Raw genomic sequence first — 18262 nt, forward strand, 5'->3', positions numbered from 1 at the left:
GCAAGTGCAAGTTTGCTCACACAGGACGCTGTGATGGTTCCCAAGGTGCCTTGATTGTTGCAGCCAAAATCACAAAATGGCATCTCTGTGCATGCACACTAGGCTCACTCACACTGCTGTGAAGAATTTGAATATGGCAGAACTGCAGCAGCTATATCACGCCATCCATGACACAAGTGCACTAAGCACTCGGAGCTGCTGGCTGTAGCATATTGGCTACACTCATGATGTCATTCAATTGCATTAGTGTTCACATTTCGCTGATTGAATAATTGGGGCTTATCTCTTATGTTTCTTGTGCTCCTTTATTAAACCTAACAGTTTGGTCATGTCACCAAATGTAAACTAACTGGTTAATATAGTAGCTAGCTTACTCCATATCAAATATTATTCCACTGCTTGTTGTTCACACTGCACTCATCACAACAATGAATAATCAAGGCCAGATTTAAATTTCAGCTCAATTTATTTATTATTCACCACTCATTAACACAAAATTATGCAATAAATGGCAATAGTAACACAAACTTCATGAAAATATTCATTTCTGAATGTCTACGCCATGTTCATATTACAATTCCTTATCCTTCTGTTAACATCCAAAACCTACTGATAGCAAACGTTATGCGCTGAAATCACATGATGTCAAGGACATGCTAGAAACTTATTGATGACAAAGATATCACAAAACCATGCAAAAAATATTGCATTAACATTACAAGTAAAGGAACTCCATATATTAGTTCTGTACTCAGTCATGTGTGGAGGGGATTCCAGGTATCGAGAATTGGTGCTGCCAGTGTGTTCTGCTTGCTGCCTCTGTTGCTTTTACATCAGAATGTTTCTGTCATAGTTTTGCTAATGCCACATCCTATGCGGAGCTCAGTTGGAAATCACTGTACCAGTTACATCTACGTGACTACCTTGCAATTCCAGGTTAAGTGCCTGGAAGATGGTTCATTGAAACACCTTCAAGCTATTTCTCTACTGTTCCACTCTCAAATAACATGTGGAAAAAGCAACTTCTCTACCATTCCACTCTCAAATAGAACATGGGAAAAATGCACACTTAAATCTTTCTGTGTGAACTCTGATTTTTCTTATTTTATTATTGTGAATATTTTTCTAAGTGAGTGCAAGCTAAATATTTTCACATTTTGAGGAGAAAGGTGATAATTGAAATTTTGTGAGAAGATCGTACCACAGTGTTTTAATGATTGCCTCCCTAAATTGTGTTTCATATCCATGACAATCTCACCCCTGTTCTGTGATAGTTCAAAATGAGCTGCCTATCTTTGAACTTTTTCAATGTCCTTTGTTATCTGCTGCAGGACTGTGCAGCAATACTCCAGAAGAGAATGGACAGTCATGGTGTGGGCAGCCTCTTTAGTAGATCTGTTTCATCTTCTAAGTGTTCTGCCAATGAAACACTGTCTTTGGTTCACCTTCCCCACATTATTATCCATGTGATCAGTCCAATTTAAATTATTCATAATTGTAATTCCTAAGTATTGAGTTGAATTGCCAACTTAAGATTTGCTAAAGTTATCGTGGTACTGAAATTTAGTGGATTCCTTTTAGTACTCAATGTGAATGAGCTCACACTTTTCATTATTTAGAAGAAATTGCCACTTTTTGCTCCATACCGATATTTATTTATATTATTTTGCAATAGGTTTTGAACTTCTGATGTCTTTGTGAGACAGTAAATCGTAGCATCATTTGCAAACAATCCAAGAGTGTTGCTCAGATCATCTCCTAAATCATTTATGTAGATGAGGGACAGCAGAGGGCCTTTAGCACAACCTTCGGGAATGCCCAATTCTATTTTACAATAACTTTCTGTTAATTTCTGTGAACTGCAACTTTTCTAACAGGAGATCACAAATCCAGTTGCACAACTGAGATGACATTCCATAGGCACACAATCTGCTTAGAAGTCACATGTGAGGAACAGTGTCAAAAGCCTTCTGGAAATCTAGAAATATGGAATCAATTTGAGATCCCCTGTTTGTAGCACTCATTGATATTAGTAATAAGGGTATTTAATACAGCAGATTACTCCTATTTCCTTTCTTGAGTATTGGTGTGACCTGTGCAACTTTCCAGTCTTTGACTATTAATCTTTCATTGAATGAGCAGCTGTATACTATTGCTAAGTATGGAGTTGTTGTATCAGTATACTCTGAAAAGGACCTAATTGGTATACAATCTGAATAAGAGGATAAGTGATTGAAGCTGCTTTGCTACACCAATGACATCTGCTTCTATGTTACTGATGTTGGCAGCTGTTCTTGATTCACTTTCTGGAACAATTACTTCATCTTCTTTAGTGAAGGAATTTCAGAAAACCGTATTTAGTAATTCCACTTTAATGGCACTGTCATCAGCAATATTACCACTGCTATCACACAGTGAAGGTATTTTTTGTGTCTTGCTGCTGGCGTGCTCCACGTATGACCAGGATCTGTTTGGATTTTCTATCAAATTTTGGGACATTGTGGAAACTATTAAAAGCATCACACACTAAGGTCAGCACTAAAGGTTGAACTTCTTTAAAACATTCCCAAACTTGGAGATTTTGTGTTCTTTTGAATTTTCATGCTTTCTTCATTGCTTCTGCAATAGTGTTCTGAACTGTTTTGTGTACCTTGAGGGATCAGCACCATTTCTTGTTAATTTATTTGGTGCATATCTCTCAATTTCTGCCTGTTCAGTGACTTAGAATTTATGCTGCATCTTGTCCACACTTACATAGTTAGTTTGGAAGGAGTGGAGACTGTCACTCAGAAGAATGTCAAGTGAATATTTATCTGCTTTTTTAAACAGATATATTTTGTGTTAATTTTTGGTGGATTTGAATGTTACAATATTCATTCCTGCTACAAAGACATTGTGGTTACTAACCCCTGTATCTGTCATGGTGCTCTCCATTTGCTTGGGATTATTTCTTGCTAAGAGGTCAAGTATGTTTTCACAACAATTTACACTTTGAGCTAGTTCTTGAACCAATTTTTCAAAATAATTTTCAGAGAACACATTCAGTATGATTTTAGATGATATTTTATGTCAAACACCAACTTGAAACATGTACTAAGATAGATGTAATGAACTGTTTATTTCCACTGCCTCTTTGATGACTGAATCCCAGAATCCAGTGGCACCTTTCAGTGTTAGAAAACAAACAAGTGTTGTTTCTTGATTCTGTGCTCTGCCTCCACAGACTTATTGGTTTTCACAAGGCGAACACTTCTCACATGTTCTGAACATTGCTGCGAGATGCATTGCTGCATCTGGCCAGTTTTTTGCTTGTGTCACTGATGCTGCCCCTGTAGCTCTAGTTGGTCTTTGACTGACCCAAGCCCAAGCTTATTCCTAATTTTAACTGTTGAGAGGAAAATGTTTGTTGGCTTGTGCTTCTCCATTATCATGGCAATCTTAACTGTGGGCAGCCCTGCATATGAAAGGAATACCAGGTGCTCTATTTCGTCTTCTGGATTTTTTTTCTTCCTTCTTCTTCTTGCTTGACTGGAGAGCATGTCTTATTCATGTCTCTGAATAGTTGTTTTTGTGAAAGATTTTGTTCAGGCTTTCCTTGTAGCATATGACTCATGTTCTGTGTACCAAGGTGGTGAGCACAGATGTGTGCTGTAAAGGATGTTGGCAACTATTGTGGTTTAGGTACAGGTCTGTGTGTGTCTGTCCCAGTAGGTGATCAGCATTCTTATTTATCTATTTTCTTCCACATCCATGGTGAACCTGACATCATAGGACTTTCCACCACAGTGGAATTAGGTAATGACAAATGTACATCAAAAATTTATGAAATTTATTGACATCCTGCTCCCATTTCAGAACACCATTCTATCCCCATTGCACTCCTCATCAACCCTTTATAACAACCAGACTGTGCTTTGCTCTATGTCTTCCAAAACTCCCTCTCAAAACATTCTGCAAAACACAGAATCTAAAGAAACCCAAAACACAGTTGTCAACCTATCCATCAAAAACCTCAATCTACAGAAGTTCCAGTCCTATCTAAAAGCCTCGCCTTCAGCTCTACACCAAGGTTCAATCATGCTGGAGTTGTCAAAAACCTACTCTCCTCATGATCACTACAGTAGAAACATTTATTTGCTGCCAATCCCTCCAACCAAAGCCAAATTAATTCCAACACTGAATCTAATTCATACCACCATCCAACAGTGACCTTCCCCCCTCTCCCACTTAAGCACCCCAAGCACACAAACCTTTCAATAGAAGAAAGAGCAGCCATCTGCAGCCTCCAGACAGTCCCTGCAGACAGAGATTCCATCAGTGTTGTGATGAATTGCAGTGACTACCTGACAGAAATCATCTGCCAACTGTATGTCTCCTCCACCCAAAAGCTCTTTCATATGATCCCATCCCAGAAGTCAAACATAACCACCAGTCTCTACTCAAATCCTTAGACCCATCCCAGAATGTTCCTCCTGAATCCGTCTCCCTAAGACTTCAATGACTCCTAGCACACCCATCTTCTAAATACAAGATCCATCAACACAACAATCCTGGATGCTTCATTGCAGCTGGTTATTGTGCTCCTTCTGAAAGAATCTCTCCTGTTTTTGACCAATACCTCCAACCAATTGCTTGTAGCCTAGCCTCTAATGTTAAAGAAACAGACTGCCCTCTTCACAAAGTCTTGACCATCATCACCCCAATACCGCTTGGATTCTCACTCGCCACTGTTGATGGGGCCTTCTTATACACAATTATGGTGCAAAAAGTGGCAATTGGCACTAAACAAAGAAAAGTGTGAGGTCATCCACATGGGTACTAAAAGAAATCCGATAAATGTTGGGTATACGATAAATCGCACAAATCTAAGGGCTGCCAATTCAACTAAATACCTAGGAATTACAATTATGAGCAACTTAAATTGGAAAGACCACATAGATAATATTGTGGGGAAGCCAAAACAAAGACTGTGCTTTGTTGGCAGAACACTTAGAAGAAGCAACAAACCTGCTAAAGAGACAGCCTACATTTCACTTGTTCGTCCTCTGCTGGAATATTGCAGCACGCTGTGGAACCCTTACCAGGTAGGATTGATGGAGAACATTGAAAAACTGCAAAGAAGGAAAGCTCATTTTGTGTTATTGCGCAATAGGGGTGAAAGTGTCACTGATATGATAAGCGAGTTGGGGTGGCAGTCACTGAAACAAAGATGGTTTTCTTTGCGCAAGATGTATTTACGAAATTTCAGTCACCAACTTTCTCTTCCAAATGCAAAAATATTTTGTTGACACCCGCCTATGTAGTGAGAAATGATCATCATAATAAGAGAAGTCAGAGCTTGAACGGAAAGATTTAGGTGTTCCTTTTCCCATGCGCCATTCGAGAGTGGAATGGTAGAGAAGTAGTATGCAAGTAGTATGCAAGTGGTTCAATGAACCTTCTGCCAGGCACTTAAGTGTGAATTGCAGAGTAACCATGTAGATGTAGATGTAGATCCCCCATGCCCATGGCCTTGCTGCTATCAAACACTATCTTTTCCAAAATCCTTTTGACTCAAAACTATCTGCCTCATTTCTTGTACATCTAACCAGTTACATCCTCACACATAACTACTTTTCATTTGAGGGGAAGATATATAAATAAATACATGACACATCCACGGGAACCTTCATGAGATCCTCATATGCCAGTCTTTCTGTGGGCCATCTAGGGGAATCCTTCCTAGTGTCCCAAAACTCCAAACCTCTTGTCTGGTTCAGGTTCATTGATGATGTCTTTGTGATCTGGACCCAGGGCTAAGAAATCCTATCCTCATTCCTCCACAGCCTCAAAACCTTCTCTCCCATTGTCTTCACATGCTCCTCCTCAGTCCAATGTACCACTTTCATGGAACTAACCTCCACTTCTCTGATGATTCCATCCATACTATTGTCTGCATCAAGCCCACTAACCATCAGCAGTACCTGCATTTTGACAGAGTCATCTTTGCCACTCTGAAAAATTGCTCCTAGCCTAGACATTCCTTAAACACCTGTAATACTCCCATCAGTCCCAAGAAGCAGCTGCAAAGATCACCCCTCTCATCAACCAATATCATCCCAGACTGCAGCAACTGAACCCTGTTCTTCACCAGGTCTATCAGCATATCTGGGAATCAGGGACATCCTACACACAATCCTTCCCACACCTCATAAAGTGTTATTCCGCTGCACACAGCATCCTGTACCATCCCTATGCCACTCTCCCTCCCAACCCCTTGCCACAGTAGTCATGTCCCTGTGGATGACCCAGTTGTAAGCCATGCCTGATTTCTTCTCCCAGCACATTCTTAACAGGTTTATCCTATCCCATCAGATGCGAGGACGCTGATGAAAGCAACCATGTCATATGCCAGTTCTGCTGCAATTTCTGCACAGCATTTTATGTTGCTATGACTGCCAACCAGCTGCCCACCAGAATGAATGGCCATGAGCAGAGCTGGACATCCAATGATGGAACACACTGCTGAACACAACATGATCGAGTTGAATCGATGATTCATAACCCATACCAAATGGATCCTTCCCTGTAGAACCAGCTTTTTTGAACTACCAAGATGGGAGTTTCCTTACAGCACATCCTTCGTTCCTGCAATCCTCCTGGCCTCAATCTTTACTAACCTACTTCACCCTCTACCCATAAGTTTCCAGTCTCCCTTCCTTCGTCCTGCACCCCCTCCTGATCCACTCCTCCATATTACTGTCATCATTCGCCGCAAAACTCACCTGCTCCCATGCTCATCTGTCGCATTCCTATTTCATGTATCTCCTCTCTCTCCCTTCCTTCCATGCATCTGCTCTCTCCCCCTTCCCTTCTCTTATCACACATACCTGCTGTGTTCCTATGAGCCATCGGCCACGCTTCCCAACTCTCCCTCACATTTCCTGACTCTTTTCTCCCTCTACACACCCCAAGCAACTCAACCTCTCCCCCCAGTGTACTTGCTGAGCTGCCTTCTCAGGATTGTGTGTTCATCCAGCACAACGTTTCTTGGGAATATCACATTCAAGATCTTGTGCGAAAACTGAATGCTGCTAACTTCACCATAAGAATGAACTCAGTTGTCTCTGACAATGAAATGCTAAGACTTATTTAGTTTGCTTACTGTCACTGTATTATCATGTTTGGTATCATAGTTTTGGGAAAGCTGTATGAACTCATCGAGAATATTCTTAGCTCAATAAAGGTTGGTCAGGCAGACCTGCTTGTGAGCTCATGAACTTTGTGTAGGCCATTGTTCAGACGTTTTGGAATTTTAACTTTGCCAAGCTATTGATAGTATTGACTCATTCAGAAGAAACTGCAGCAATCATTCAGTGAACATTAGACCACAAACAATTTGCACTTAGCTAACACTCCGTCAAGTACTGTTCAGAAAGGTGTGCACTATTCAAAATTGTTTCATTTTCAATATGCTTCCAGCAGAACTGAAAAAATGGTTGCTAAACCCCAAATTTTTAAATCTAAGTTGAAAGATTTTCTTGTGGCTCCCCCTTTTCCTGTGCAGGAGTTTCTTGCAATAGCTGACAACTATTCTCAGTACCTATAGGAAGCTATAAAGCTAATCGGTAGAGTGAACACTAGAATCTAAATATTTCATGAGATTTCCTCTGTGGTAATAGATTTATTACTGGTAGGTTCAAAAGACATGAAAGTGTTACAGAGATGCTTTGGGAACTCAACTGGGGATCGCTGGACGGAAGGGTGTAGTAATCAAGTAATACACAAAACCAGTCCAAGTCGCAAAAATAGATCTTTATTCATAACCTGTGCACAGTAATGAAAAAGCCTCTCAGGACTCCACAAGACACAGAACAACAAATGTGCATGATAAAAACTAGAATAGCACAGAGAAATCAGTCAGTGCTACTTTGTGCATACATATATGCGAGTCACCTGCAGATGGTGCGACAGAGATTGCACCGCATGGGCGCCTCCCACAGGCAGGCTCTGGCTGCCGGCCCTCACTGATGCAGTTGGTGGCCAATTCAAACACACACACATCGACACCACACTCAGCACACTCACATGCATTAGTATCAGGACACAGCACAGCTTTCTCTTGTGAAAAGTGGGTGCCCAGGAGACAGGAGATGCCAGTGGCACAATGAGAGAATACATACTTTGGCTCCAAAGCAGCAGCAGCCAGTGCTGATGGAGGAGAAGGACAAGTGCTGGGCAGCCACCAGAGCACAGGGCCAGAATGCGCAGGAATGCTGGACTGCCTGAGGGTGGTGGGCCCACATGATGCTGGACAACAGCATTGGAGAGGAGGGTGCCATTGCCATCTCTGTGTTGTGATCAGCAGGCAGGTCCCAGTGCAAAGGACACAGTGCTGGACCCACTGGTGATGATGGGTGAGGGAGCTGGTGCAGGTGGCCCAACCAGAACAGCAGGCTGGGGCAATGGATCTGAGGCTGAAGGAGGACTGGAGCCTGTCATCGGGAAGCTGGAACCCCAGGGCACCACATGTGGAGGAGGCAGCCAATGGGACAGGCGCACCTCCACAGCAGGCAATGATGGGTTCAAGGCAGAGGGTGGCGGAATGGGCTGTGGTGACAGAGGCCACAACCAGGAACTGGTAGCTTCCAGCAGTGAGTGGGGGTACAACTGATCAAAGCAGCATGCCACCAGCCCATTGGCCATACAGACATCGCAAAGATGGCATCCCCAGTGGAGGACAACAGCAGCTGGTATCCACTTGGGCTGGTGACCAAATCCACATGTCCACACCGGCAATCCCAGCACAAAGTGGCCAGATGAACCCAACTGTGGCAGGTGTGATGCAGACCACAGAAGATGGAGGTGTGTACACGGCTGTCAGCTGTGAAGCAACTCAGTCTCCACTGCCCCATAGGCATGAAATGATAGGAGCTCAGAAAATAGGGAAGGGCATTGATTGATGAAGAATCAACAACAGAATTTTAATTTGGGACTTGAATGTGCACTCTAGTCATTCTGCCTCCCCATCTGATCCCCTGGGAGCTGCATGCTGTTGGGCACATTGCTCACAAGCTGCAACAAAACAGACAACTTCGCCATCAATCCCGGGCAAAAAATGTGTCTCCTAGACAACATTTTAGTGCGCAAAACTTCCTAGTGCCCCTGGTGAAGAAGGCGTAGAACCTCTCATCATAACACAGTGGGAATGGCTACTCTGGGAGAGTGGTCTTCCGTGGACAACAACAATACACATCAAAAATGGTGAGGCAATACCATAAGGCAAAATAGTCATGCAGTGAGTCCGAAGCCTACCTGGTGGTTTATCTGGCCAGCCCTGTTCAACAATCTGAACCACCAGGTGGAGAAACAGGTCAGCAACAATGGCAGTTGTTACACGTGAGCTCTTAGTTGGAAAACCCTTGACTATGGCCTGTGCTTCGGTATTAATGTGGAAGCAAAGCAATACTTCATGATCAAAGTCAGGATCAGGACCCACAGAAACACTGGCTTGTTTACACATAGATCGAAAATGGATTTATAATTGTAGCAAGATAAGAGCAGCACCCAACAGTTTAGGTAGTGTACTGTCTTGTCAGACAAGGAAATATGTGGGTTAAACAAGGAAACCAAAAGTTTATGGTCAGTAATGAGCTGAAACTTGAACCCATACATAAAACGTGAAATTTCTCGAGAGCCTCTTTTTCCAACTGAGAGTAATGCTGCTGGGCCACAGTGAGATATTTAGAGGCGAAAGCAACAGGTCATTTAGAGCCATCAGCATATTGGTGCTCCAGGACTGTGCTGAGGCAATCCTGTGAGGTGTCAGTTACTAAAAACTATGTGCCGGTATGGACAGAATGAAGCTAAACAAGAGACTGAGAGGAGTTTGTATTTCAACTTTTGAAAAGCATATTTATAAGCCAGGCACCAGCAAAAAGGTACATTCTTGCATAACAAGGCATGCAATGCATGCACCACTGTGGGTGCCTCTGGCAGGAATTTATTGCTGTAGGCTATCTTCCCTAGGAAAGCCTCAAGTTCATTTGTGGACAAGGGGTGAGGCATAGATGTAACAGCGGAGATGTGGTCTGGTGGAGGGCAAACCTCAGCACACAAGACCTTTAATCCCAAATAAACAATAGAAGGTTGAAAAAACCGAGATTCATGAGGTTACACCGTAAGCCTGTGGACTATAAGACAGAAAACAAAGAGCACAAATTTTTCAAATGATTGACCATGGAGGAGCCCATGACAAAAATATCATCCAGATAATTAATACAATACAGGACAGGCATAGTCACTTTCTCTAAAAAATAGTTGGAAAATAGCAGGAACGCTAGTCACACCAAAAGGAAGGTGCAAATGATAGAGACCAAAAGGAGTATTCAAAACTAGAACTCCCTAAGACTCTTCATTCACAGGAACTTTAGACAAATCAGGTTTAGAAAAGTACTGGCCACCTGATATCTTTGCCAACAGTTGCTCCTAGCATCAGAGAGGATACGTGTCAATGATGAACAGCACATTGACAGTAGTATTGAAGTCATCACAGAGGCAAAGTTTCCCAAATGGCTTCCAAACTATGACCAACGGAGATGACCATTCACTAGCCATAACAGGTTGCACCCCTCTAGAGATTGAAGCCTATCCAATATGGTACCTGATCAGAAAGAAGGTGAACTAGATCAGTGATAGTAGATCAAAATGCCTGAAATGCGTCAATCCCAAACAAGCTCTCAATTCCAGCCTCAGCAACAACCAAAAATGTAATGGAACGAACCACTGACTTGTAAGAGGCAGATGCCATAAATTGTTCCAACAGTACAATGTTCTGCTTGTTGTAACTGACCAGCTTCTGCGCAATCAGTGTCAATGGCAGTGAACCTTAACTCACATAGGTTTGTGAATTCAATAGCATCACTGCAGCACCTGTCTCGACCTGTAGCCAGACCACTTGGCAAAAAACACTTAACTCGATGAACAACTTTTGGGAGAAGTCACAAGCATTGGAGTCGCACAGTTTGCATCCATTTCCATATCCTGAGCAACCTTTGGTGAACAACACATGAAGGGAATGTGGCCTTTCTTCTGGCAAGCATTACAAGTAGCACAGTGCTTAGGGAACACCTAACATTCATGCTGGAAAAAACAGAAAGGAAAAGATGGAAAAGGGAACATTGATGCTGGTGCTGTGGCAGTCGCAGCTGTTTGGTTCAGTCTTGGTCAGTTTGGCACTGGGCCTGCATGCTTACTGCTATCACAGCCACTTCCACATGCAAGCTGTCTGTTGTCCTAGTGTTGTCCTTGTAACACTACTGCCACATCACCCCAGGCTTCAATTTGGTCATTCACTGCAGAGAAACTTCAAAGGATTGTGCTATTTGCAAAACTTCTGCCAACATGGGTTTTTCACAGAGTAAAGCCTTCTAGCGCACTTTCTTGTCTGAAGCTAAACAGATAATTGTGTCATGCGCCATAGAGTCTGCATAAGAGTCATTATGGGCATCAGTAACAAATTGACTCTTACAGCTTAGACTGTGAAGTTCAACTGCCCAGGCCCTGTATGGCTGGTTTGGTTTCTTGCGGTGCCAATAGAATTCATCTTGCACTGCTGTGACATGCATTCGTTTGCAATAGTAGCTGGACAATACGCTGTGCATGTGATCAAAAGTAAGAACTGCCAGTTCTTGTAAAGGGGCAAGGTGACACAATAATTGCTGCACCATACGTGGAATCTATGAGAGAAAGAAGGCTTTGCAAAAACTCGAGTCACACCAAAAGCCAAAAAATGCTGTGCGATTTATTTATTTATTTATTTTGTAAGTTTCCCAATTCTCTGGCTGAATCATCATACAGAGGAAAAGTGGGTGGATGGACCAGTGGAACAGTATCCTGTCTGTTAATAGAAGCCGACAAAGTGGTCACAGCCAAAGTAAGCTGTTCAATAAGGTAGCAATGTGTTCATACTGGGTAAACTTGATGAAATTGCACTTGAAGACTGCAATTGCAGAAACTGTTCCAAAACCATCACCAGTTGTGTAGAAACCAAGTAATACACAAAACTGATCCAATCACACAAATAGGACTTTATTAATAACATCTGCACAATAATGGTAAAGATTCTTGAGACTCCACAAGACACAGACCAACTGATGTGCATGGTACAAACTAGAACAACATAGAGATATCTGTCAGCACTGCTCTGCACAGATATATGTGTGAGTTGCCTGCAGATGGTGTGGCAGAGACTGCGCTGTGTGCATGCCTCCCATAGGTGGCCTCCAGCAGCCAGCTTGCTCTGATACAGTTGGCAGCTGATTCAAATAAACATACACAGTGACACTACACTTGGTGCACTAGTAGCAAGACACAGCAAAAGTGACATTCTTTTTGAGGAACACTTTTGAGAATATTTAGAGAATCAACATTCGAAGCTGACTGCAGAAAAATTCTACTGCTGTCAACATAAATTTCGATATGAGATATTAGGGCTCGTATGGAGGCATATAGATAGTCATTTTTCCCTTGCTCTATTTGCAAGTGGACTATAAGATGGACCTTAATTTTTAAGCAATTTTTTTAAAAAATAACATTTTTACCATTTTTATTATTAGACTGCAAAGCCTGAAAAAAAGTTGTCAGCTTATAAAACCGAACTGACATTTAAAATCCCTGAAAATCATCATCTACACTTTCTTCTTCCTCTTTGTCATCATTGTTGTGCTCTTCATATACACTCCTGGAAATGGAAAAAAGAACACATTGACACCGGTGTGTCAGACCCACCATACTTGCTCCGGACACTGCGAGAGGGCTGTACAAGCAATGATCACACGCACGGCACAGCGGACACACCAGGAACCGCGGTGTTGGCCGTCGAATGGCGCTAGCTGCGCAGCATTTCTGCACCGCCGCCGTCAGTGTCGGCCAGTTTGCCGTGGCATACGGAGCTCCATCGCAGTCTTTAACACTGGTAGCATGCCGCGACAGCGTGGACGTGAACCGTATGTGCAGTTGACGGACTTTGAGCGAGGGCGTATAGTGGGCATGCGGGAGGCCGGGTGGACGTACCGCCGAATTGCTCAACACGTGGGGCGTGAGGTCTCCACAGTACATCGATGTTGTCGCCAGTGGTCGGCGGAAGGTGCACGTGCCCGTCGACCTGGGACCGGACCGCAGCAACGCACGGATGCACACCAAGACCGTAGGATCCTACGCAGTGCCGTAGGGGACCGCACCGCCACTTCCCAGCAAATTAGGGACACTGTTGCTCCTGGGGTATCGGCGAGGACCATTCGCAACCGTCTCCATGAAGCTGGGCTACGGTCCCGCACACCGTTCGGCCGTCTTCCGCTCACGCCCCAACATCGTACAGCCCGCCTCCAGTGGTGTCGCGACAGGCGTGAATGGAGGGACGAATGGAGACGTGTTGTCTTCAGCGATGAGAGTCGCTTCTGCTTTGGTGCCAATGATGGTCGTATGCGTGTTTGGCGCCGTGCAGGTGAGCGCCACAATCAGGACTGCATACGAGCGAGGCACACAGGGCCAACACCCGGCATCATGGTGTGGGGAGCGATCTCCTACACTGGCCGTACACCACTGGTGATCGTCGAGGGGACACTGAATAGTGCACGGTACATCCAAACCGTCATCGAACCCATCGTTCTACCATTCCTAGACCGGCAAGGGAACTCGCTGTTCCAACAGGACAATGCACGTCCGCATGTATCCCGTGCCACCCAACGTGCTCTAGAAGGTGTAAGTCAACTACCCTGGCCAGCAAGATCTCCGGATCTGTCCCCCATTGAGCATGTTTGGGACTGGATGAAGCGTCGTCTCACGCGGTCTGCACGTCCAGCACGAACGCTGGTCCAACTGAGGCGCCAGGTGGAAATGGCATGGCAAGCCGTTCCACAGGACTACATCCAGCATCTCTACGATCGTCTCCATGGGAGAATAGCAGCCTGCATTGCTGCGAAAGGTGGATATACACTGTACTAGTGCCGACATTGTGCATGCTCTGTTGCCTGTGTCTATGTGCCTGTGGTTCTGTCAGTGTGATCATGTGATGTATCTGACCCCAGGAATGGGTCAATAAAGTTTCCCCTTCCTGGGACAATGAATTCACGGTGTTCTTATTTCAATTTCCAGGAGTGTATAAGGTGGTCTTCACTGCCATCAAGAGCATTACTTATGCCGCACTTCTTGAAAGATTTAACAGTAATGTTTTCTCTCACTCTAGACCGTGACTCTTTTACCCTTGACACACTTATTTGATCGTTGGTCATTTTAAAGCTCCCTTCGGCATGAATTCATGTTAGGTTTCATCCATCATCCATTTGTTCCATTTCTCTCTCACATGCACTTTAAATGGTGTATTTATTGAGACATAGTGAGGTTGCAATTGTGGAGTAAGTCCTCCTGGAATAACAGCAAGCTCTGTATTTTCCTGTCTCAGTTTCTTTCACAGAATTTTTCAAATGGCTACTGAACTGATCTAGCACAAGAAGAGTACTCTTCCTCAATAAAGCTTCTGAATCCCTGCAACTCATGTTTGTCACATTGGTGCACTGCTGCTGCTGAATGAATCCAATGTTGCCAGATAGAATAGGTTTCCCATGACATTGAATATATGGATCTTTTTAAGACTGGCGGGAATTTAAAATCAAACACTGGATATTTTTTATTGATTTTGAGTATACAATGCATCTGAATTTTGGAGGAAAATTTTTTTGAAGAAAAAAGTGCATCTTGTGGTCCATAAAATACATTATTTAGATGTAGATGTAAACATGATAGTAGGAACCAGCAACATGGAAACAGTAATATGGAAAATTGTAGCTCATATCAACTAGCTTGAAGTGAAAGCAAAAGACAACAATGTGAGGAAAAGGTAAGATGGGTACTGGGAAAAAAGGACAGGTAACTTTCATTCTACTCTAAGTAGGTACATTTTATATTGTCCTGTTTCACTTCACCCAATATTCATGTGTGACACTGCAGTGCATTTGTAATGCATTTATACAGGCTTGACATGCTGTCAAGTGGAGAAATTCGTGACAAATGAATTACTAATATTTCTTTCACTGCAGTCTGCTGTCATGCCTTTTCCACACTGATAATCGGATTTGTTCAATTACAAAAGATATTCAGATCAGTAGTAGTTATAGAGAAACAGCACAGCAACTTTTCTTTTGATGAGTAGTAAACTGTCTTCATATAATGCTGCATTCTTCTGTAAAAAGCAATACTGGTTATTTAAAGACTGAAAGAACAAATAATAGATGTGTATATTACACACAGTTATGGTCTGCTGAGGAAATCTGTGGCATTTCATATTGATACTACAGGTACTGGTGAAAATTTTCACTTGGAAAATATTTAGCTTTGGTATGGGGAATATTTAAAGCTTAAAATAGCTGATGTCTTTTGCCTGTGAATTCATACACTTGTTGAGCTTAAAGTCTTTCTTCTTTTATCCTTGTCAGCATTATTAATATTTGTTTAAGTGAAACTCTCTTTCCATTGAAAAGTTGCAATCATAATTGGCTACTGCTTCAGTTTCTTGAAAGCCATGCACAGCATATAAACACAAAATGGGAAAAATCTAAGAATGCTGAATTATTTAAGGATACCTTCATAATTATAATCACCATTTCTGAGAAACACTTTTTTGTTATATGCTCTCTGCTTGTGAAATTGGACATGACTGTTTCTTGTGGCCAAATAACAGAGCCTCATATTACTGTAACCATGGGACACTATATTTCAAGAACATCCTTTATGTCACTTTTTCTCTGACAGATTATTACAGTCATATGCACTTAGGCCTCACACAAGATTATTTTTGTTTCAGGTGGAGAATTTCATTGGACGACATATATATATTTATCTCAGCCGGGTGATGTCCCTTCTCTGGAGATGAGAGTTGTTACTTCATATGTTACAAACAGCAGGAGCATTCCACGCATCTTGCAACATTTTGCACAACTTCCACTAAAGCTTGTAGCAAAGCCATGTGCCCCAGAAAAAAATGCTGAATTCAAAATAGCAATTAATTCAAATCTGCCTATTGTTGAACCACTGGTACTATTCCCAGGTAAGACTGAGAAATTATCTTGTTTGTCTTATAAAGTTACAAGCAATTCAAAGATAACTCAAACAGGTTTGCATTTCTAATTTCAGAATTTTCATTTGAAGATTCAGGACCTGAAACTGTTTCTAGTGTTGGATTTGCACCATGTTTTTTGGAAAAAAATATAGTCACAATCTCTACTGTAAAATCTTCGCAACAATATCATCTTCAGTGCAATACATTTTCATCTCTGTGCCTTTTTGTATACCAATTGGTGCACAGACTTAATAAGCATTTTGCTAAAAACAAGCAGTTCTCATGTGGCTACACTTCATCATTACCTCTGCAGGAGCTGTTCGAGGCCATAGAAGCTCGGTTCAGATGTAGAAAGGAATCATTTAAATTAGAGGCAAGTATTTCTTAGGAAAATGTTGTACTCATTTTTAATTTACTATTACTATTTTTATACTTTCAATAAGAATAAGTTATATTGTATATTTGTTACCAATAAATAATGTCTAGAGAAAATCAGAATATGAGTCCTATCCAATTGTTCCCGAAATTTGTATGACTCGCTCTTATAAATCATACTACAATCAAATGCCACTAAGAGCATTGTAATACATGTTTCATGTGTCAGTATGCCTAGCAGCTTTGATCTAAGTGGATGAGTTTATTGTTGAGGGACAGTTTTTCACTGTGACGTTTGCTTCTGTTTGCGATTTTGCAATGAGTGACTTGAGAAAACAACCTTGCTGTATCAAGTTCCATTTTAAACTCTGTAACACATTCTTAGAAACAAACAAAATGTTAGTAATGACAGTTTGGGCCAGGGCCAAATATATGACTGGTTTAAACATTTTAAAAATGGCTGAATATCTGTTGTTGATAATGAATGTTCAGGAAGACCATCTACTGGCATCATACCAGAAAATGTCAGTGCTGTTCAGAATATGACTGTGAAAGATCATAGGTGGATCATCCACAATATCTGGTGCTGTCTTATGATGGCCAAGGGAGGATGTGAGAAGGAAACATCCAGAGAAATGGTGCATGAATGATTGGATCCTTCATCATGACAATGCGAGGCCACGTACAACTTTCATCATGCAGCAGTTTTTTGGTAAAAAAACAACACAGTAGTTCTTCCTCATCCATTTTATTCCCCTGTCTTGGTTCTGTGCTATTTCTTTCTGTTTCCCTAGTCAGAAATGACGTTGAAGGGATTAAAATTTGGCATGATAGAGGAGGTCGAAGTGGAATTGCAAGTGATGCTGAACACTATTAGTAAAAAAGAATTTCAGTATGCATTCTGTTCATGGTGGAAGCACTGGGATTGGTGTCTGAGCTCCCAAGGGGACTACTTTGAAGGTGACTGTGGAAAATAAAAATCTCATATGATATGATTTTATTTAACCTTCAGGTAGCATCTTGTAATTAAAGATAAAAGGCTTCTATGTCAGTTACTTATACTGTCAGCAAATCATACATCCCTTTCTTTAGCAGTGTTACAAAGTGTCACTTACAGTACATAAAAGGACATAGTTAATTATATCAAAAGGAAAAATTCACTTGAGAAAATCATAAAATTATGAGATGGCATTGCTAACTGGTACTTATATTCTGTAGCTCAGTGGTCAGCATGTTTGGCTGCTATGTGGAAGACCCAGGTTCAACTTCTGGTACTGCCGTGGGTTTTTTCTTGGTGATAGGACTGGAATGGGGTGCACTCAGCTTTGTGATGCCATTTCAGGAGCTACTTGAATGAGAAGTAATGGCTCCAAGGTCTAGAAGGCTGCTGCCTGGGAGTGCATTGTGCTGATCCCATGCCCCTCTGTGCCACATCCAAATGACACCATTGGTAGAGGATGATTGGTAGTTAGTTGGTACCTATTGGCCCATCTGGCCAAAATGTGGAGCTTTGTTTTTTGCTTCACCTATTTTCATTAAGTGACTTTCTATTACTGGCAATATATGCATATAAAAGTACACGAAACTAGCATGGATTTTGGCACTATTAGTTTCTTTGTTTGGGAGGAAAGAGCTAAAGGTCATAGAGGAATTGCAGGCCACTCAGACCTTAGAGTGAGAGAAACCCACATATTGGTCCTCATTTTTGTATTTATATAGTAGTATCACCATGTTATTTACATCTACACCCACAGTCTGGAAACCATAGAAAATTGCATGGCAGGGGTTACTTCC

At 42.1% G+C, this 18262-nt stretch overlaps 1 protein-coding gene across 3 annotated transcripts in view; it reads left to right on the forward strand.

The window, feature by feature from the left end:
- Positions 1-18262, forward strand: part of LOC124606354 (protein PTHB1) — an 85455-nt gene that overhangs the window by 56245 nt on the left and 10948 nt on the right. For all 3 annotated transcript variants that reach the window (XM_047138339.1, XM_047138353.1, XM_047138346.1), the window contains 2 exons: positions 15839-16081; positions 16168-16466. In XM_047138339.1, the coding sequence (XP_046994295.1) occupies positions 15839-16081; positions 16168-16466 (542 nt within the window). The remainder of the gene's footprint in view (positions 1-15838; positions 16082-16167; positions 16467-18262) is intronic.

Source organism: Schistocerca americana, chromosome 1 (genome assembly GCF_021461395.2).
Source record: "Schistocerca americana isolate TAMUIC-IGC-003095 chromosome 1, iqSchAmer2.1, whole genome shotgun sequence".
In the NCBI taxonomy this organism is placed as follows: Eukaryota; Metazoa; Arthropoda; class Insecta; order Orthoptera; family Acrididae; genus Schistocerca; species Schistocerca americana.